Raw genomic sequence first — 21959 nt, 5'->3', positions numbered from 1 at the left:
TATCTATTTATTTCTGTATTTTGGTTAACACAGGGTTTCTCAATGAAGCCCTGCTGTCCTCAGAGATTCACTTGTCTTTTTTGTTTGTTGTTTGTTTTTTGAGACAGTTTCTTTATGTAGTCTTGGCTAACCTGGAACTCACACTGTAGACAGTGAACTGGCCTTGAACCCAGAGTTCCACCTGCCTCTGACTCCCAAGTGCTGGGACTAAAGATGTGCACCACTACTGCCTGGCATTTTTTTCCTAGATTGCATACTTTGTTTATATTCTCATTTTATAATTATTCTATAGTAGCATTTAACATTTTATTTTCACTTTGATTTTTAATATTTAATCTGTTTAAAACTTGTAATTTTTAATCATGGGCGTAGTATGTAAATCTATGCTCTGTAAATAGATACTTAAGATAATGGCCATGCATGGGATGGAAAGGGGGCGGTTTCTCTTCACTCACTACCCGACTTCAGTTCTCTTTCCAGGTCTAAACGTGTTAGGATAGAATGCAGCGTAACTCCCTTCCTTATCTATGACTGGTCCTTGAGATCTGTTCTATGGACATATAGAGGTTACCTCATACTTACTCATCTACTTTTTACAGAATATATTAAATACACTTACTTAATTGCTCCTCCATGGATCATTTCCAAGTATTCTTTTCAGAGAACTCCTTTCTTTGATTATTTATTATCCAGATATTGAAGTTCATAAAATAATAGAAGGAACTAAAGGATTGAGTTCCAGGGTGTTGGAGAGATGGTTCAGTGGTTTTTAGAGCACTTGTTGCTCTTGCAGAGGATTCAGGTTCTAGTCCCAGTTCCCACATGGTGGCTCACAAGCACCCATAATTCCAATTCTAGGGGATATGACAGTCTCTTCTGGTCTCTGCAGGCACCAGCATGTAGATAGTGCACATAAATACATACATACATACTTACATACATGCAGGCAGGCAAAAAAAACACCCTGATACATGTAAATAGGATGAAAAAAATCTTATAAAAATTTAAAAGTTGAATTACAAAAACCCAGTCCCGACAAACTATTAGCTCAAAAGGAGTCCTTCCACAGATTTTCTCTGTTCACAACAGGCCAGTCTCTACTCCATGGCTCTGCCATGGATCCTAGTGACAGGTGGAAGCAGGTTGTAAGGACACAGATTTCATGACATCAATAATGAGAGACGATCTGAAGATTTATTTTAATTGTGGGCACAACATTTCCCAAATAAGGACAAGGACAAGTTTAAAATTCTACAATGGCATACACACACACATATATGCACACACACACCCCCACACACATATGGAAAGAACAGCCAAGATTAAAATTCCCCTTCAGATGAAATTTATTCTCTTTAAGATCATTCTATAAAAGTCTCTATGAAATATAGGATTCTGGGCTGTACGTGACATAAATTCGTCAAATATCTCTTAAAAAGCCAGCACTGATTCCGTTTCTTCTAGGATTTGGTGCATGTAGACAACTAGAACTTACATTTTGCTGTGGACCAAATAAGTCCATGTATTTTTATAAATTTTGGTTTTTAACTTCAAGATAAACTTCAAAATTCTCCCTTCCTATGTTGCTTCTAACAATTTTCCTTGTTCAATGTGGTCTTTTTTTTTATTTCATGGCACAAACTATCTTATGTGAATGAAGACGTCATACTATGAAATTAAATTCTTAACTGCCAGGTAACCGTGTCTATAATCTCAGAGCTTATAAGGTGAAAGTAAAAGGATCAAGAGTTCAAAGCCATCCTTAGGTAGATAGAGGTTTGAGGTCAGCATGGACTGCAGATGACCCTATCAAAAACAGAAACCGACAAATCAAACTCTTGCCATTGTTCTCAAAGCCTACATGTCATAGAGGTTCCCATCAGAGCAAACATTCCCAGAAGGAGAGAATGCCAACAGGAAGAAATGGGTCTGAAATCTCTAACCCACAAGGACTGAGAACGAAGTACCGGAGTTACTCATGCAGAAGTCCCCGGTGACCAGAGAAAAGCTGCCTCGTACAGTCTACAGGGAATAATCCCAGTTTTAATGGGTCTAAGGTAGTAGGGGCAGTGAGCTGAGAGCAGATTTCCCTTTTAAGAGGCTGATGGAAAACAGAAAGAGAACACTGGAAATGGCCAGAGAAAATGAGTCTGCATTGGCTTTAAGTTTCCAACATCAGAAGTCTGTCTGTTGATGGGAGTTAGACAGGCAGAGGAGTGTTTGATGTGATGGACACTCAGAAGGGGGGAATGTGAGACAGATGACATGAAGGATCTACTAGATGTAGGTCATCACAGTTTCCAAGAACATTCTCCAGGAGCGAGAGCACACACTGCCATCTTCCCTCATTTCCAAAGGTCGTTCTCTTACCTGAAAGTTTTCTTTGATCCTTTTGAGATTAAAGCTTTTGGGAATGACAACCACTCCTCGCTGGATGTTGAAACGTAACCCAATTTGAGCTGCTGTCTTATTGTGCTTTTTCCCCAGTGAGTTTAAAAGCTCGTCATTTAACAGGGATGGGGATGATACATTCACCCTTGGGGGGAAGAAAACAGACAAGAGGCTAGAGTTCATCAGTCACCCTACTGTTGTCCCCAGCGACTTGGTCACCGCCAGGACACTCAAGTCACCCATAGTGAATTATGGAATGAAGAGTGGCATTTAGCATGAGATCAGGAAAGGCAGGTGAGCTGATGCAGAGGACAAATAACATACACATATATATGTCTATACATACATGTGCGTGCATGTGCGTGTGTGTGCGCGCGCGCACACACACACACACACACACCAAGCTCTCTCTCTTCATAGTGTGGTTGTGGGATCAAGAGTTTTACAGGAAGTTTGATCTGAAGCAGACACAGAGGGAAAGGCAAAAAAGACTGAAGTAGAAGAAAGTAGCTCAACTCTTGCTACCAGGGTAGACATTTTCCTAAAGCTCCTTGGATTCCCTCAAAGGTGTTGCCACTGTGTACTGAATTCAACAGCTTACAAGTTCGCAGAACACAGTCACGGAGACTCTATCTAACGACACTTCACCATTTACTGAGTTTCTTACAGATCAGGCGGCAACAGGAAACATCATACGTTTAATACGGTCAATGGGTAACCTTTCAGTGAGGAAGGTATGGTGAGTTTTCATGATCTTGGCTTGAAAAAGCCATTTCTTGAAGATCCCACAGCCAGAATCCTTCTGCTTAGCTAATTCCCTCTGGTTGCTAATTCCCTCTGATTGTGTGTCCTATCCACATAGAAGGGAAGACTTCTTGAAGAGAATACAGCATTACTTACCACATTGGGTTCCGGCAAGTCCCCAAAGGGCTGTATGCGACAACAACAATGTCGTGCTGCTGGCAAAATTTCAAGAGTTTTGGTTGGGTGAAATAGGGGTGGCACTCCACCTGTGCGGTTCCATTACAGAGCAGAGAACAAAATTAAAGCCTATAATCAAATGTAGTTGTTAAAAATTCTACTGGGTGCCTCTCCCCACACAGTGAGAGCCAGCCTCTCTGTTGTACCTGGTTGGTGACTGGCTTGTACTTGAGTCCTGGCTTGTTCAAGATGACCTCCAGCTGCCTGCGGTTAAAATTAGATACCCCAAGGGATTTCACCAAGCCAGCATCCTTGCAAGCTTCCAGGGCCTGTAGGGTAATGGCAACAGTCAACAAAGGCACTCTCAGGAAGGGAGAAGGAATGTGCACACTGCACACCTGTCACTCTCAAAGAGATACATATAAACACTCAAGCAAAGACAATGTATTTTGACAACTTCTAATATATACACATGCTAGTGAAATAATTTACCCTACACATTTCTAAACACCTTCAGTGGAATGCCAATAGATGTGTTACATCTGGCTATACAAGACAAGAAAAATAGTAACAACCCGATTATTGGCATTTGTCAATTCCTGTGGTGTCACTTTACCACCAGGCTGTATTCAAGCTAGCTGAGTGATATCCCTGACTGTGGAATTAGGGAGAGAGGCAGAGGCAGGCGGATCTCTGTGAGTTCGAGACCAGCCTGGTCTACAGAGCTAGTTCCAGGACAGGCTCCAAAGCCACAGAGAAACCCTGTCTCAAAAAAAAAAAAAAAAAAAAAAAAGAGAGAGAGAGAGATTTGCAAAGTCAGAGTTTGCAAGCTGGCGTGAGCTGGTTTCAGCACACCCTTGGCAAGGCAATCTCTCCCGCATCAAGGTGCCATATTTTCCTATTCCAACTTGGACATTCTATTTTATGGATCAACTTCAGCGTTCCCAGATCTGATAGAGGTGTTGTGTTAATGCAGCACTATACGATTTCTGTAATTATGTAACAATTCTAAGTTTATTGTAACTCCTTCCTCGTCTTTTTCTAGTTAGGATTTTTAAGTTTATGTTTTGATGGGGCTCGAGAGATGGCTCCTGGAAGACCTAAAGTCACTGCCCAGGACCCACGTCTCACAACTCACAGTTGCTTGTAACCCCAGCCCTCTTCTGGCCTCTGCAGTCACCCATTCACACAGCACATGCTCATGCAGAAACAAAAAAAAATCATTAAGAAATTATTCTTTGAAAATTTCACATATACACACATATATGTTTAGCTTCATCATCGTATCTACTCCCTTTCTTTTTTCTAAGTTCTTTGGGGCATTATAGATATTTGTATTTCCATATAAACTTTAGCAATAGTTTTTTATTTCAGTGAGTTTTTCACAAGGATTGTATCGAGTCTGTAGATGAGTTTGGAGAGAATTAACATCAAAATATATTGACTATTTAGAGATGTGTTATATTTCTCCACTCCTCTAGATCTTTGATTTCTTTTAGTTATACACTATAGTTTTTAATGTTGAAATTTTATGTTTTATCAAATTTCTATATAAATATTTAATATCACCTTTTCAAAGATCCAATTTATAATTGCTTGAGGCTAGTATATGTGTAGGGATAAGTCCCGCCCCTTAAGGGGCGTGTTCGCCTCGGGCTAATGTCTGCCTATAAATTTGGCGAGCAAGCTCCGAGCTGCTCGCTTCTGCTTTCCTGGTCTCCGCGGGAACGGTGGTTCTGTAAGTCTATTTCTACATTAAAGCTATATATATATATATATATTTACACTCTGTCTGCATTCGTTTACGCCGCTACATTTTGGCGTCCAACGTCGGGCTATTTTGCCCCCGACTCAAGCGGGTAGCCCGCTAGCTAACACAGCACCCTCCCGGGTGCTGTTTTTCAGTTCGTGACTCCGGCCCCAGTGCCGAGTCCGAGACACACTCTGCGACACAGGCCCATTCTGCCTGCCTTGGCTAAGTTTTGCAGCGGAACCCCACTGCCTGAATTAGCAGAAGCTCAAGTACTTGCGGTTTTGCAACAAAAGCTGCCACAGTGTCAGATTTGGTCTGTTACAAAGTGACTTGGCCGGTTGTGGTGGCGCACGCTGGTAGGATTTGCTGAAGGAGGCAGAGGCAGGAGGATCACAAGTTTGAGGCCGGCCAGGCAGTGGTAGAGCACGCCTTTAATCCCAGCACTTGGGAAGCAGAGGCAGGCAGATCTCTGTGAGTTTGAGGCCTGCCAGGCCTTGGTAGTGCACGCCTTCAATCCCAGCACTTGGGAGGCAGAGACAGGCGGATCTCTGTGAGTTCAAGGCCAGCCTGGTCTACAAGAGCTAGTTCTAGGACAGGCTCCAAAAACACAGAGACCACCACTGGCAGGAACCGATCTTTGCAGGTAAAAAAATTTTTCTTTTATAAATAAAATGTCTGAACACATTACTGTTCAAGAATTTAATGATTTTTTTAATTGTACCATGTGGGAGATTTTACAAGAGGTGTCTATCACCCCACATATATGGATCCTTCTGGGAGTCGTAGTTTTCATTGGCACCAAATGGTTTGATAATAGAAATATGATAAAGTCTTTACGAGACGAATCCAGGATTCTTAAGGTAGAGATTGAACGCTTAAAAACAATTGAGAATGACAACAATCTTCTCAAGAATCAGTTTGAAGTTCTCCAGGCTGATAACAATCTTATCAAGAATCAGTTTGAAGTTCTCCAGGCTGATAACAATCTTCTCAAGAATCAGGTTGAAGTTCTTCAGGCTGATGTTAAGGAGAAATTCATTAGTATGGAAGAGGGAACAGCTGATCTGGACCATAAGATTCAGTCCCTTTCTGTTGGAAAGGAAACATTAACTGAGAGAATCAAAACTGCTGAATGTGACAATCGGATTTTGTCTAAAGCTTATGACAGATTGACGGAAAGATTGTCAATACAAGAAGGCACGGTTTATGCCATAAAAATTATGTCCAAAGATGAGATGTTATCTCTAACGGACAAACTTCATACATTAGAATCCTCAATGAAGGCTTTGGAACATAATTCTGGACAGGAGTTTCAGACATTGCAGAAGGCAATGGTGAACAGAATTGAAAAGATTGAGGAATTTCTAAATTCTGATGAAGAAGAGCAAAGGGTAGAAAGGCAAATTTTAACTACATCTGTGGGTAAGTCTCTCCGGGACAATTTCCACAAAGCTCTACCTACAGCTCTACCTGCCTTTCCAGTAATAACAACAGAGAAGGTGATTGGTTCCAAAAACCCTAGGGTCATCAAGGAGGATACATGGGAGCCTGTGCGTATGAATGATCTCAAGGAAATAAAACAGGCTGTCATGACTTTTGGGATGCAAGCCTCTTTTGTTAAAGAGATGCTAAGATCTTGGGCCACGACAAGCAGAGCAACCCCCTCAGACTGGCTCCAGCTGAGCTCTGCGGTACTCGAGAGTGGACCGCAATTGAAATGGAAATGCTTATTCAGGCAAGAGGCTAGACTCTTAGAACAGCAGGAAAAAGCGAAGGGAATTGACATTTCCCTAGATCAAATTCTAGGTGAAGGGCCCTTTTCCGATCCTCAGGAACAAGCTAATTTGGATGAAAACACACTCTCCATGTGTACTACAGCAGCCTTAAGGGCTTGGGACAGGGTACAAGACCCAGGACAGAGAATGGAATCATTTGTCAGAGTTAAACAGGGTCAGAGAGAACCCTTTAGTGACTTTTTACAAAGATTAACTAAGGCTGTACAAATAGGAATATCTGACCCAGAAGCAAGACGTATAATGATTGAGTCTTTGGCTTATGAAAATGCAAATGTGGAATGCAAAAGGATTTTGGGTCCTTTAAAGCTCAGATCAGCGCCGTTGGAAGAATGGGTCTTGCATACACTCAATGTTGATACATTTGATTATGGCACTGAAGCATGGGTAGAAGAAGCAATTTCCAATGGTAAAAGGAGACACCAGAATACCAAATGTTTTAATTGTGGAAAAATGGGTCATATTAAAAGGAATTGTAAACAACGGGTTTTCAGAAATAATAATAATAATAATAATAATAATGCATCTTTCAGAAATAATAATAATAATGCATCTTCTAGAAATAACAGAAATAGGAGGACTCAGCCTTCAGGTTTATGTAGAAGATGTGGAAAGGGCAGACATTGGACGAATGAATGCAGGTCTACAAGAGATAGACAAGGCAACCTGATACAGCCGGGAAACGTGAGAGGGGGGGCCTCACAGGCCCCCATGGCAAACATGGTTCAGTCATATCCAGTTTCTGCAGAGAACGTGCCTCATCAGGACAATTAGGAAGCCCCATGCCTACTGTTACAAGCAATAATGATCAGAAAGATAAGTTACGTGTGTTTTGGCAAACTTCTATAAATGATCAAAGACCTAAACTGAGAGTGTGTGTAAATGGCATTTTTATTACTGGCCTGCTGGACACAGGTGCTGATGTAAGTATCATTACCCCAGAATCTTGGCATCCGTATTGGCCTCTTCAGAATGTAAATGTTCAGCTCCTGGGAATTGGAACCCTATCTCGAGTAAGGCAGAGCACGAGATGGGTTGAATGTATAGGGCCAGAGGGACAAATAGGAAAATTAAAGCCATATGTAGCCAATATTGCAATGAATTTATGGGGTCGTGACCTATTACAACAATGGAATACTGAAATTAACATCCCTGCTAAATCTAGAGCCTATATTTCTGAGAATAATATTAAAAGATATTACAAACTGAGAAAACCGGCCATTCGGGCTGTAAAAGAACAAGCAATTGATGTCCCTTCAGAGATACCAACAGCCTTGCCTCTAAAATGGTTGACTGAGAAACCAATATGGACAAAGCAATGGCCTTTAGCTGAGGAAAAGTTACAGGCTTTAGAACAGCTGGTACAAGAACAATTAGATGCTGGACATATAGAAGAATCTACCAGCCCTTGGAATTCTCCTGTATTTGTGGTTAAGAAAAAATCAGGTAAATGGAGAATGGTGACAGATCTCAGGGCCATCAACAAGGTTATTCAACCTATGGGCCCTCTGCAATCTGGAATTCCTTTGCCCTCTTTATTACCAAAAGGATGGCCTCTCATAGTTATTGATTTAAAGGATTGTTTTTTCACTATACCTTTGCAAAAAGAAGATAGAGAAAAATTTGCCTTCACAGTGCCTAGTTATAACAATTCTCAACCTTCGAGGAGGTACCACTGGACCGTTCTCCCCCAGGGTATGTTAAATAGCCCCTCCCTGTGCCAATATTTTGTGAACCAACCATTGCAAATAATACGCAAGAAATTTCCCAAATCTATAGTATACCATTACATGGACGACATCTTGTTATCCGATTCAAACATGGATACCTTGAACAGACTGTTTGAAGAAATAAAGATACTTTTACCTAAATGGGGATTGCAAATAGCTCCTGAAAAGATTCAGAAGGGAGATTCTGTTAATTATTTAGGTTATAAAATAGGTTTGCAAAAAATTAAGACACAAAAAGCACAAATTAGGAGAGATCGCCTACGGACTCTTAATGACTTTCAAAGACTGTTAGGAGACATTTCCAGTCTACGACCAGCTATTGGAATAACACCTGATCTAATAATTCATTTGAACAAAACCTTGGATGGTGATAAGGATTTAAACAGTCCCAGAGAATTAACAGCTGAAGCAGAAAAGGAACTGACAATGATTGAGGAAAAATTACAACAGGCACATGTGGACAGGGTGAATCCAGAGCTCGATTGTATTCTCGTCATACTACCATCAAAAATTTCTCCTACAGGAATTTTAATGCAGAGAGATGATATTATTTTGGAATGGATCTTTTTACCACATAAACCAAGTAAGAAACTGAAAACTTATGTGGAAAAAGTCTCTGAGTTAATTATAAAAGGCAAGCTGAGACTTCGTCAACTAGCAGGTATAGACCCAGCAGAAATTATAGTGCCTTTCACTGCTGATGAACTAAAGAAATTATGGGAAGATAATGAACCATGGCAAAGAGCTTGTGCTAATTTTTTGGGAGACATTAATAACAACTATCCAAAAAGCAAGCGGCTTAACTTCATAAAGAGAACTTCTTGGATTCTTCCTCGAATCGTCCGTGATGCTCCAATAACTGGAGCCCGTACATTCTATACTGATGCCAATAAATCAGGGAAGGCAGGTTACAAATCAGAAGACTTGGATAAGGTGGAACAAAGTCCATATACTTCTGTCCAGAAGGCGGAATTATATGCCATTCTTATGGTGCTAAGGGATTTTAAAGAACCTATTAATATAGTTACAGATTCACAATACGCAGAAAGAGTTATTTTACATATTGAAACTGCTGAATTTATACCTGATGATACTGAACTAACCTCATTGTTCCTCCAGGTTCAAGATTTGATCAGGAACAGGCTTTGCCCTATGTACATAACACACATCCGATCCCATACGGGTCTGCCAGGTCCTCTAGCACAAGGTAATGCAGAAATTGATCAATTATTGATTGGTAGTGTGCTACAAGCCTCTGAATTTCATAAAAAAACATCATGTTAATAGCAAAGGTTTGAAGAAAGAGTTTTCAATTACATGGCAACAAGCTAAGGAGATTGTAAAGAAATGCCCTACTTGCTCTTTCTATAACCAAACGCCACTGCCTGCAGGGGCTAATCCAAAGGGCACCCAAAGGAATGAAATCTGGCAGATGGATGTGTTCCACTTTGCAGAATTTGGCAAATTAAAATATGTACACCACACCATAGACACATATTCAGGTTTTCAATGGGCTACTGCCCTGAGCTCAGAAAAGGCTGATTCAGTAATTACACATTTATTGGAAGTTATGGCCATCATGGGTATACCTGCGCAAATAAAGACAGATAATGGTCCAGCATATGTATCTAAGAAAATGAAACGCTTTTTTGATTATTATAATATAAAACACATTACAGGTATACCAAATAATCCTACAGGTCAGGCAGTTATAGAAAGATCAAATCGTACTATAAAGGATATGCTGAACAAACAGAAAGGGATCGAAAATACCCCCAGAAATAGATTACATAATGCTTTATTAACCTTGAATTTTCTTAACGCTAATGAGAAAGGAACGACAGCAGCAGAAAGACATTGGATAATGGAAAAGTCTGCTGAACTAAATCAACCGATTTATTTCAAAGATGTGCTGACCTCTCAGTGGAAGCCAGGAGATGTGCTACGTTGGGGAAGGGGTTTTGCTCTTGTTTCCACAGGAGAAGAAAAATTGTGGATACCATCAAAATTAATAAAGTTTCGATTTGAAGAGGAGAAACCTCTTGGAAAGGAGAAATGACAACTCATCCACAACGATGATATTCATACAGGTGGTAAGAAAAACATATAAAATGGGGGCAGGGTTCTGTTCTTATCTCCACAGGGAAACACTCATCTTTGAGAAATTCAAGGAACCCTGGTTGTTTGGATACTGACAGATGGAAAAATACCTGCCCAATAGGAAATATCAAGACAACTGAATGGGTTGTGTAAGTAATATTAAACCATATTTCTAAATTTATAAAGCTGGTTTTGAAGTTGGACTCTGGCTCAGTCCCTCTCCAATTCCAAGCCTGTTGGTAAGAGAAAAACCCAGAGTTTCTGGAATTTCTGTCTCATGTCAAGAGCCATGATATGGGACAGAAAGAAATATGAGTTTAGAAAACATCTTTGCATTTCTTCATATCTATCATACTTTTCATTGAATATATCTATCATGTCTTTCATTGAATATATATATATATATATGTCTATATGATTAATGTTTAAGTTTTTCATAATGAACAATGAGTTTTTCCTGAAGTGACATTTGAAGTTTCCAGGAAGAAGATGGGGCCCCATAACAACAACTCCACCTGGTTGATATGACGTCATGATACTGATAGCGCTACTACAAGACCTGCTTTTGATACCAGCTGCACAAGACAGTTCCAACTTGGTTAGCTGAAATGGTGCACATCTTATACAACATTTTGGCCAGACCTGCACGAAAATACTCAGAGACTATTTGCAATTTTAAAAGACATTATCTTGAAATTTAACCATCATTTTACTTTCACAGGATCCCCCAGAAAGAACGTCGCCCCTATGACAGCAGGAAGTAATTCTAGAGAACGACGTCCCCTCTCCCAGTAAAGTTTGCCCTTGGGTTTAGGGACATCATTTAGGGGTTGATTATAATTAGTATATGATTGAGGGTTGGGAGAGGAATTTTATAAGCTCAAGGATCATTTTGGAAAAAAAAAAAAAAAGAGGGAATGATGGGATAATAGATTTATAATTGTGAGTTACTGCTTTTAGACAAATATATTGGTATCAATTCTTGTATAATGAAACAAAGTTAAATTATATGGACTATTGTACGCATGCATGTTTCTACCTCTGTTTAAAACATTCTTATGTATTGACATATATTGTATTGATATATATATATATTGTATATATTTACCATATTGCAGTGTACATTTCTACCTCTGATTAAGATACTTATATAATATTTGTGTATTGATATATATTTACCTACTGCAATGTATATTTGTACATTGTTTATATTTGGAGGTCATTGTCCTCATTTGTTTCACAGTTGTTTATTGTCTTATTCTTTAAGTTAGATAGATATTGAGAATTATATAGACTAATTGTCATCTAAGTTTGTCATTTATAATTAGACTAATCAGGTTCTTTAGATATATAGAGATTATACTCAGTATAGATAGATAATCTTCAACCTCTTCAAAGAGCTGTAGAAAATGGCCTTTAATCTAACTCAGAGTTTCGTGATAGTGAGACACAATTGCTCCTGGCAGCACCGCTCTATTCCCGAGAGAATGTTGAGCACCAAAAACACTCCATCTGGAGCCTTTCTATTTGGCAGAACTGGCCTTTGGGCAAAGAAATGCCCATACCTCAACCACTGACACAGATACAGAGCGTGCATCAATGGATAAAACAGGACTGTCATATCCTGCCAAGACAGGGTAAGATAGTTTTGAAAAGTTCCTTGCCTTTAATAATGGTATGTCAGTTATGTTAGGCCTTAGCCAAAATTGGTTGACTCAACGTTGCAAACGAGACTTTGGGTGATTGCCAAGGTAGTCAGTTGTCTCTGTCAATTGTTGCACATTTTGGATATATCTCGTTTGTTGAGTAGTGTTTATTCCCTTCTCAGATCTTTGACTGAGTTGAAGATTATATAATTGTAGTTACTCTTTACATTATTTGGACTTCTTGAGATAGAATGTTTAGCAAAGCTTTTGTTCTCAATATTGTTTGTTGTATTTATTATTTGTTGTTATTGTATGTAGTTGTATTTGGTTTAGTTCTGTCTTATTTAGACAAAAAGGGGAGATGTAGGGATAAGTCCCGCCCCTTAAGGGGCGTGTTCGCCTCGGGCTAATGTCTGCCTATAAATTTGGCGAGCAAGCTCCGAGCTGCTCGCTTCTGCTTTCCTGGTCTCCGCGGGAACGGTGGTTCTGTAAGTCTATTTCTACATTAAAGCTATATATATATATATATATATTTACACTCTGTCTGCATTCGTTTACGCCGCTACATATATGGATTGCATATAGTTGGTTTTTTTCCTTTTAGTCTTATGAATTATTTATATGGGTTTCTCTGTTTCTAAATATTTGATGTTTTCTCAGGCATCTTTTTGTTCTTGGTTTCAGCTTTCATTCCAGCTTAATAAGATCACACAGTTTGCATAACTGGGATACTTAAAGACACGGAAATGCTTTGTGGATGAGAAGACATTGTGTTGGTTTCCACTGGGTCTAGAAAGGTGGCATTCTGTTTATGTGTGTTTTATGTTCCTTTTTTTTTAAAGACTTATTTGTACCAGGCTACCAGATTTTTTTTATGGGGGAGGGGCGGCACTAACCAGCTCCCAAACCATGACTTTAAGATGTATTATTAGTTATAAATATTTGGCTTAGTTTAGGCTTGTTTCTGGCTAGCTCTTTTAACTTGAGTTAATCTGTTTCTCTTTATCTACCCTTTGCCTCAGGGCTTTTTATATTTCTTTTCTTCTGTATATCTTACTTTCACTGCTTCTCATGTTTTCTGGCTGGAGGCTTCCTGGCGTGTCCCGCTCCTTCTCCCGTGTTCTCTTATCCTTCTTATCTTCTTCTCACGCAAACCTAGATTTCTTCTCTTACTTATTCTCTCTCTCTCTCTCTCTCTCTCTCTCCCTCTCTTTCTTAGCTCCGCATATTCTTTCTCTGGTCTAGCTATTGGTCATTCAGCTCTTTATTAGACCAATCAGGTGCCTTAGGCAGGCAAGGTGAAGCAGCAACACATCTTTACAAAATTAAGCAAATGCAGCATAAACAAATGTAACACATCCCTTACACAGTTAAAGCAGTATTCTGTAGCAGAAACAAATGTATCACATCTTTGTTCAGTTAAAATAATATTCCACAACACTCACTTTTATTTATGAGTATATATGTGTGTGTGTGTGTGTGTGTGTATGCATATATGTTCGAGCAATGCATTATGTGCAGTGCCACAGAGGCCAGAAGAGAGCATCAGATCTTCTAGAATAGGAGTTATAGACAGTCATTAGGAGCCATGTGGGTGCTGGTGTCCAAATCTGGGTCCTCAGCAAGAGGAAAAAGTGCTCTTAATCACAGAGCCATCTCTCCTGTTCCTCTGCTGTATTTTGCTGGAGTGTTCTGTGAATGTAAGTATGTCATAAGGTTGTGCACGGATCTCATAAATCCTACAGATTTTATGTATAGTTATTGTCTTAATTAGTAAGAGGCTTTGAAATCTTTAATCATAAACATGGATGGCCCTCTTCCTCTTTTATGTTGTTTAAGTGTAGGCATCATGCCAAAACTTATTTTTAGAAGTTGAAATAGCCACCCAAATTTCTTTGGATTAAAGTTAACTTGATATATTTTTTTCTACAGTTTCTGTCTATTGACATACTTTTGTCTTTTTACTTAAAATTGTGTTTTATATGCAAATCTATCTATATGTATATACACACACACACACACACACGCATACACATATACACCATGTAATAGGCCTTCAATTTTTGCATTTGGAAAACTATCTTTTCATTGAGGAGCTTATACTACCCATATTCTATGATTATTGATATCACTAAGATTTCCAGATGGGCATTTACTTTTTTTCATCTGTTTATTTTCCTTTTTTCCTGCCTTCTTTTCAACTAATTACTTTTTATTTTTTTAAATATTTATTTATTATGTATACAATATTCTGTCTGTGTGTATGCCTGCAGGCCAGAAGAGGGCACCAGACCTCATTACAGATGGTTGTGAGCCACCATGTGGTTGCTGGGAATTGAACTCAGGACCTTTGGAAGAGCACGCAATGCTCTTAACCTCTGAGCCATCTCTCCAGCCCCCTGATTACTTTTTATTATTCTAGTTTTTCCCTTTACTGCTGTATTTACTATATTCTGGAAGGTTTAATTTTAAGTATTTTTCTTGATATTCTGAGATCTCATTATAACCATTGTGAGAAATATGAAAGAAATGTGTTGCCTTTTCTATTAGAGGGTAAAGTAAGACAAGGGAAACACTATTTTTAAAGACAACCATAAAAAAATATCATTTAGCAAAAATCTCTTCCCAGGTCAGCATTTTCCTGAAATCAAAACATGTGTTCAAGGTTACATTCTGTGTAAGGGTGCATTCTGATTATCAATTGTTCCCTAAGATTTAAATCAGCGAATCACATAAAAGTGTGAGGCTGGGCCTGACCGAGTCCATCAGATGAGGTACAGGGCCCTTTGAGTTGTGGATGAAGCTGGTATGACTGCTTACTTGGCTTAACACCAGCACACCCCTCTGCAGAAGGAAAATTTTCTGCATTGATGAATATCTCAGATTATGTGGTAATTTTCTTGAGAACCCAGACCCATTCCCAGCACCCTGCAGGCACAGGCTTCTTTCTTCCTCTTTTGTACACTATGACCTGCTACTCAGCGTCTTTTTATCTTCAAATACTGCCATTTTATCTACTTCCTCTTAGCCAGGAAGTTCAATTTTATTCTTTCTATTGCTTAACCTTTCCTTTCATACTGAAGTATTTTCTGCCTCCCCCCACTTCTTCATACTAGGGGATTTCCTCATTCTGATACTTAAAATTTATACTCTTTCTAATTATTGGCTGCTTCTAATATATATTCTCATTTTTCTTAGTGTGTTCCTAAATGTTTCCTTGTTAGTGTTTTTGCTTGTTTGCTTCCTTGTTATTCATGTAGCTGATTTTTCTTTTTAATGTCTTTTGACACAAAGCTTCTTGGTTCTCTGTTCCGTTTATCTTGGGATATATTACAGAGATAAGTTTTCTTCTGATGCAAACATCTTGCTACTTTGGGGTCATGAACCCATTTTCTTTTCCCTGGCAGCCTCTTAGAAAGAAGTGCCAGACGCCCAAGCTCATCACAACAATGAAGTCAGTATTTGGCCTTTGGATATAGGCTCCAGGTATCAAAAACCTTCTAGAGTGCTGTGTGGTTTGGACCCTTAGCTGTGACCCCCTAGGAGGAAGTAGACAGGATCCTTACTCATCCTCGCTCTCTTGGCAGGGGAGGCGGGTGAGGTGCAGATGGAGGCAGGTGAGGTGCACATGGAGGCAGGTGAGGTGCAGGTGGAGGCAGGTGAGGTGCAGGTGGAGGCGGGTGAGGTGCAGGTGGGGGTGGGTGAGGTGCAGGTGGAGGCGGGTGAGGTGCAGGTGGGGGCAAGTGAGGTGCTGGTGGGGGCGGGTGAGATGCAGATGGAGGCGGGTGAGGTGCAGGTGGGGGCAGGTGAGGTGCAGGTGGGGGTGGGTGAGGTGCAGGTGGAGGCAGGTGAGGTGCAGGTGGGGGTGGGTGAGGTGCAGGTGGGGGCGGGTGAGGTGCTGGTGGAGGCGGGTGAGGTGCTGGTGGAGGAAATGCTTGCTTCAGTGCGAGGCTTCTGCACTAACCCATCCCCAGACCAGCATAGTGCATCCCTTCCCTAAATGTGTTCATAATAATTTTCTTATGTTCCTCTATTTCTTCACCCTGGACTCCCAGGGAAAGAGCCAGTAGCTGGTCCAGAAATGGAAATGGGCTATTTTGAGTTCATTTATTTTAGATATCACATTAATTTTTAAAACTCGGTTTTAAACTAGTGAACTATACCATTTTGCTTTAAAGTGCTATTTTAGTAGAACACGGTCTCTGTATTTCTCTTTCCATTTCTGGAAATTACTGTCTTCAAGAAGAAAAATTCAGAACTTTTCTCCACGAACGGTGGCTGGCTTGGCTCAGTGGATGAAGGCACTTGCTGCCAGGCCTGCGTACAATCTCCAGGACACACATGGTCCCAGAAAATAGGCCTTGACCTCCACGGCATATGTGTGCAAACACACACACCACATACACACACATACACCCCACACCCCACATATACCACACACATGCATACACACACACACCACAAACACCACACACATGCACACACACGCACACACACACCACACACACACCCCATACTTCACACATACCACACACAACACAAATACCACACACATGCACACAAACATACCACATACACCCACTATAAACACCACACACATGCACACACACATATCACACAGCACACACACTACATACCACACACACCACACACACAGAGCACCTACAGGTGGAGGTTTACATCTGCATGTGTGGCTAGAAAGTCTGTCACGTATTATTGAATGTAAAGGTTTTAGCTATCCAGGCTTGTGCAGCACTGATAGAAATCATAAGTAAAAATGTAGACCTTTTACAATAGATGCCCACCTTTTACAACAGATGCCCACATGAACTCACCTCCCAAGTGGCGCACAGATCTGTTTTGTGGTATACCCACTGACCGTTTTCGTCTTTAGGATAAAACTCCTTTCCAGGCTGTAAAATGCAAAATATTTATTAATATCTAAGATTTAAAAATACATAATTTAAGAGGTTGTCAGCATGCCAATATACCATGGCCCTGCAAATCAAGCTTACCAATTTATATACTTTCCTAAGAAATGTTATATGTCTATATAATGTTGTGATATCATATAGAACATATGTATATTTTCAGAAAATTATATACATAGTTTGCATTATGATATCTTATTAATAACATGATATATAGCTATTCAGTCACAGAATATATTTTATAATTGTGGGGGGTCCCTGTGAGTGTCACAGCAGGCAGGGAATTGGTCCAGGTGAGGTAAGAATGAAACTTAGTTCAACCTGACTTAGCCAGTGCTAAGACAAAATTTCTTGGAGTCTGACACCAGCCATATTTAATCACAGAAAAATTTTAGAAAAAAAAATTTCCTGGTGGCAATGAACTCAGTCCAAAGTTGCAATAAAGTTAAGAAATGTTTACATTGAAACTCTTTACGAAGAACGTCTGGCTTCTTCTATAAAGATGGGTTCTGTTGATTCAGAAGCAATGCTCAATATTTAGCGGGGAAGGGTCTGGGATAAATGAAACATAAATTCTGGGGATACGGGTGAAACCCAGCTCTATGGATAGCAAAGGATCACCAGATTGTAGATGGCATCCTTTCCCGGCATGCCTGGAGGAAGACAGGTAAACATCTCCTTCCCTGAAGAGACGAGTTTGCATGCTGACCCTTTCCTAGATTCTCCAGCTTATTGGTGTGTGCAAGGACCTCTTGCCCTTGACACATAATTAGTATAATGTAGCTAATACAGTCTCTTTTGTGGTGCTCTCCAGGTAGTCTCATTTGTCCAATGCACTTGGCACATTACTTCCCAAGATAGGATAATTTCCCAGTCTTTGACAGTAGCCATGTGGGCTATTGAGGAAAAAATGGTTGCTGAGCCTGAGGACGTTCAGTGTCAGTGTTCTGGCAATCTATTCTATCTGAAGTTTAAGGCAACAAGGTTCTTACTCTCTGAAAAGAAAAAAAAAACCCAATCAGGATGAAGAGAGAGGAGAAATGTAACTGGAAGTTTCTCTCTTACCCACCAGTTCCCAAATAACCACTCTGAGGCTTAATATTAATTACAAAATGTTTGGTCTATTAGCTCAGGTTTATTATTAACTAGCTCTTACATCTGAAATTAATTCACTTCTATTATTCTGAATTTTACCAAAAGACTCATGGCTTGTTACCTTACATCTTGCTTCCCCGGCAGCTGCTGGTGTCTCCCTGACTCTGTCTCCTTTCTCCCTGTCTTTCTGTTTAGATTTCCTGTTTGGCTTCATTCTGCCTGGCTATTGGCTAAATCAGTTTCTTTATTAACCAATGGTAATAAGACATATTCACAGCATAGAGAAGGGCATCATCTCCCCTTTTTTGTCTAATTAAAAAGGAAGGCTTTAACTTTAACATAGTAAAATCACATATAACAAAACAGTTATCAAGCAAGAATTATAGTAACAATATTTAGAAAATATTTAAAAAATATTCTATCATTTATTTATATTTGTATTTTAACTATATATTCCATTTTAAATGAGCTGCAAAAATGCAATACCTTAAACAAGAGTAGAAATATGTATAACAAAATTGACCTTAAATTTGTATCAGTAAACCAAAATCCATACCAATATAAAGTATTTTGAGATTAACAGTTGTTTTTTGGATTAAAATAGATTTAATAATCCATATTTTTCATCATTTCTATATTGTATCCTCCTTTTCTCTTTAGAAAGAGATTGACTATGACCATTAATCATTTATAACTGACCCCTTTTAAATGAAAACAAATATTTACAAACAAAATTTTGGGAATTTGGGTGTAGTTTTCTATACTATTTCCTGCTGATTGGTGGTACTGGTAATCTTTGGAGATTCTGAGAAAATTTAGAACTATGGTTAAATCTTGTCTGTAGTAGTCAGTAAGGCTACATAGTTTCAGCCAGTTGCCTTGAAACTGTTCTGGATGTTGGATCACCTGGGCCATCACTCACATGGAGGCTTCTCAGGGGGGTCTTGCTAGATCAAATCATAATAGCCTGGAAGGAATTCATGGTTTCTCACCTTCTGTGGAAACAAAAGCAGGACCTATCTCTATCCCTTCTCCTCTCTCTCTCAAGCCTACACAAATTTTTTAAAAACACACTGTGACCTGTTTAGAGTTTTGTTTTTGTCTAAATCTAGCTTTATTGTGTATCTGTAATCATTTTTTGACCAGGAGAGATTTTAAAATGTTAAGTGGGCATGGCTAGGACCAATGCTGTGGCTTTGGCTGTTGACTCCACCCCATTTGGCTTTCCAACATGGTGGAGGCATGTTCACCACCAGCTCTGGGAGTCGTGCCTACCACTCCAGCTCTAGGGATGCAGTGGGTCCATGCCACCACCAAGCAGCTTGTAACACGTTGCTCACAAACTCCACTCAAGTGAGCCATAGCAGGACTCTTGAAAAAGTTGTCTGTGTTGCCAGCAAGATCAAGGAAGCTGTCTCTTAAAGGAGTCACACATCTGCTGCCACCAGCAAACAGAGACTATCTGAAAAAAAAATGTGGCTACCAAGAAGCTCTGCTTGATTCCAGTGTTTTTGAGTTTTGAAGCCCTTTTTTTTTTTAAAAGCTCTTTTAGGTCTTATGTGGATCCATGCCAGATGGTGGGCACCGTTAGTTATTATTAGTTATGATAAAAGATAAATTAGGTATGAAACTTTAGACTCACAGAAATAAAATACATAATGTAATACTTTTTAATTTTGTCAAATACAAATAGACTAAATATTGTAACTGTAATTCTTGCTTGATAACTGTTTTGTTATATGTAATTTTACTATGTTAAAGTTAAAACCTTCCTTTTTAATTAGACAGGAAAGGGATGATGATGTGGGATGCCCTTCAGTATGCTGTAAATATATCTTATTAACATTGGCTAATAAAGAAACCAATTTGGCCAATAGCCAGGCAGAATGAAGCCAGTGGGAAATCCAAGTAGAGAGACAGGGAGAAAGGAGGTGGATTCAGGGAGATACCAGCAGCCACCAGGGAAACAAATGTGAAGTAACAAGCCACAAACCTTGTGGTAAAATATAGAATAATAGAAATGGGTTAACTTAATATATAAGAGCTAGTTAATAATAAGCCTGAGGCCAAACAGTTTGTAATTAATATTAAGCCTCAGAGTGGTTATTTGGGTACTTGCTGGCAGGAGAGAAACCTCCAGTTACAGAGAAATTCTTCAGCTAAGAAAAAGTATAGTTCTCTATAGAGGATCTGCCAAGACCAGACCAGTCAACACTCTGACATGGATGGAGGAAGATTTCCCAAGTCCCTACCAGTAGACGAAGAGCTATCGGAAGGTAGTGACTACTGGGAGGAGAACCAGCTTTTTGTTTGTTTGTTTAGTGATGAGCTCACAATCCTAAGTGATCATCCCAAAACTCATGCAAGTAAAGGCAGTAATAATTGGACTCAGTAGGTTTTACAAATACACAAACACAGAAATGTATATATACATGAATGAATATATATATATATATCCTGCACACACAGAGGAATGTATATACATACAAATTAATATATACATATTATGTAATATATATATATATATACACATTGTCTGCACACACACACACACATATGAATGATGAGATCATGAATTTGAGAACGGGTCGATTGGGGATATGGGTGGAGTTAGAGGTAGAAATAACGCAACTATAGTGTACTCATATATGAAATCCTCTAAACAAAAGAATTTAATACACTAAAAAAGAAAGAAAGATGGAAAAGCCTGGCTAGAACAGCTGCTAGGTCCTAGGCACAGATAAGACTCCAGCCCTGCCAGTGACTCTGTTCTTTTTTTAATCTTATAATGACTTGTTGTTATTGTTTTGAGATAGGGTTTCTCTGTGTTCTGAAACTCCTTCTGTAGACCAGGCTGGTCTTGAACTCACAGATCTGCCTGTCTCTGCCTCCCAAGTGCTGAAACTAAAGATGTGCATCACCACCAACTCGCTTAATTACATTTTTAATTAAAAAATTTGTGTGTATGTATATGTACCCAATCCACAGCATTTCTGTGAAGATCAGAGGAGAGCGTGGGAACTGACTCCTCCCTTCTACCCTGTGGATCCAAGCAGCAGGTACATGCACAGCGATCTCACCTTCGGCTTCTCAGCCTCCATTTTCCAGAGGCAACAAACTTTTGTTCACTTTAACCACTAAATCTCAGATATTGTCATAACCACACAAAACATTTGAAGAAGGCGATGAAGCTACAGCACAATATCCATTTTATTCTTCAATTTGTTCCTAAATTCTTCCTTCGCCTTTATAAGGCATTCTTTGAAAAAAAAAAAACAACAACAACAAACACTTTACCCATTGTTGTGGCTTAAGACTTGGGAGAATTACTGGGACAGCAGTGGCTTTGTTGGTCTTTTTAACAACCTTCTGTGGAGTGCTCTCAAAAAGATAAATGCATTCATTTGTGGTTAGGCTTTTAAGATGAACACCAAAATGAGCTTTTGCTAAAGCTGAGTCTTTCTGCTTTTGGATACAATGGAAGATGGCAGAAGGTCATAGACGAGCCTTGTGGCGTTAGCAAAGTCAGTGCCGCCCAAAATAGAGAGGTTAAGAAACAGTGGGAAGTTAAATTGGTATAGGGCCTCACTAAAGGGCAG

General features: G+C 39.5%; 1 protein-coding gene across 4 annotated transcripts in view; it reads right to left on the bottom strand.

The window, feature by feature from the left end:
• Akr1d1 (aldo-keto reductase family 1 member D1) overlaps positions 1-21959 on the bottom strand; it is a 58694-nt gene that overhangs the window by 21738 nt on the left and 14997 nt on the right. For all 4 annotated transcript variants that reach the window (XM_041675544.1, XM_041675545.1, XM_041675543.1 and 1 more), the window contains exons 4-7: positions 17170-17247; positions 3519-3641; positions 3292-3401; positions 2371-2536 (exon numbers count right to left, since the gene is read on the bottom strand). In XM_041675544.1, the coding sequence (XP_041531478.1) occupies positions 2371-2536; positions 3292-3401; positions 3519-3641; positions 17170-17247 (477 nt within the window). The remainder of the gene's footprint in view (positions 1-2370; positions 2537-3291; positions 3402-3518; positions 3642-17169; positions 17248-21959) is intronic.

Source organism: Microtus oregoni, unplaced genomic scaffold, assembly GCF_018167655.1.
Source record: "Microtus oregoni isolate MIOR12 unplaced genomic scaffold, Mior012 000026F_ref0000081, whole genome shotgun sequence".
NCBI lineage: Eukaryota > Metazoa > Chordata > Mammalia > Rodentia > Cricetidae > Microtus > Microtus oregoni.
This window is presented reverse-complemented; position numbering and strand designations above follow the sequence as displayed.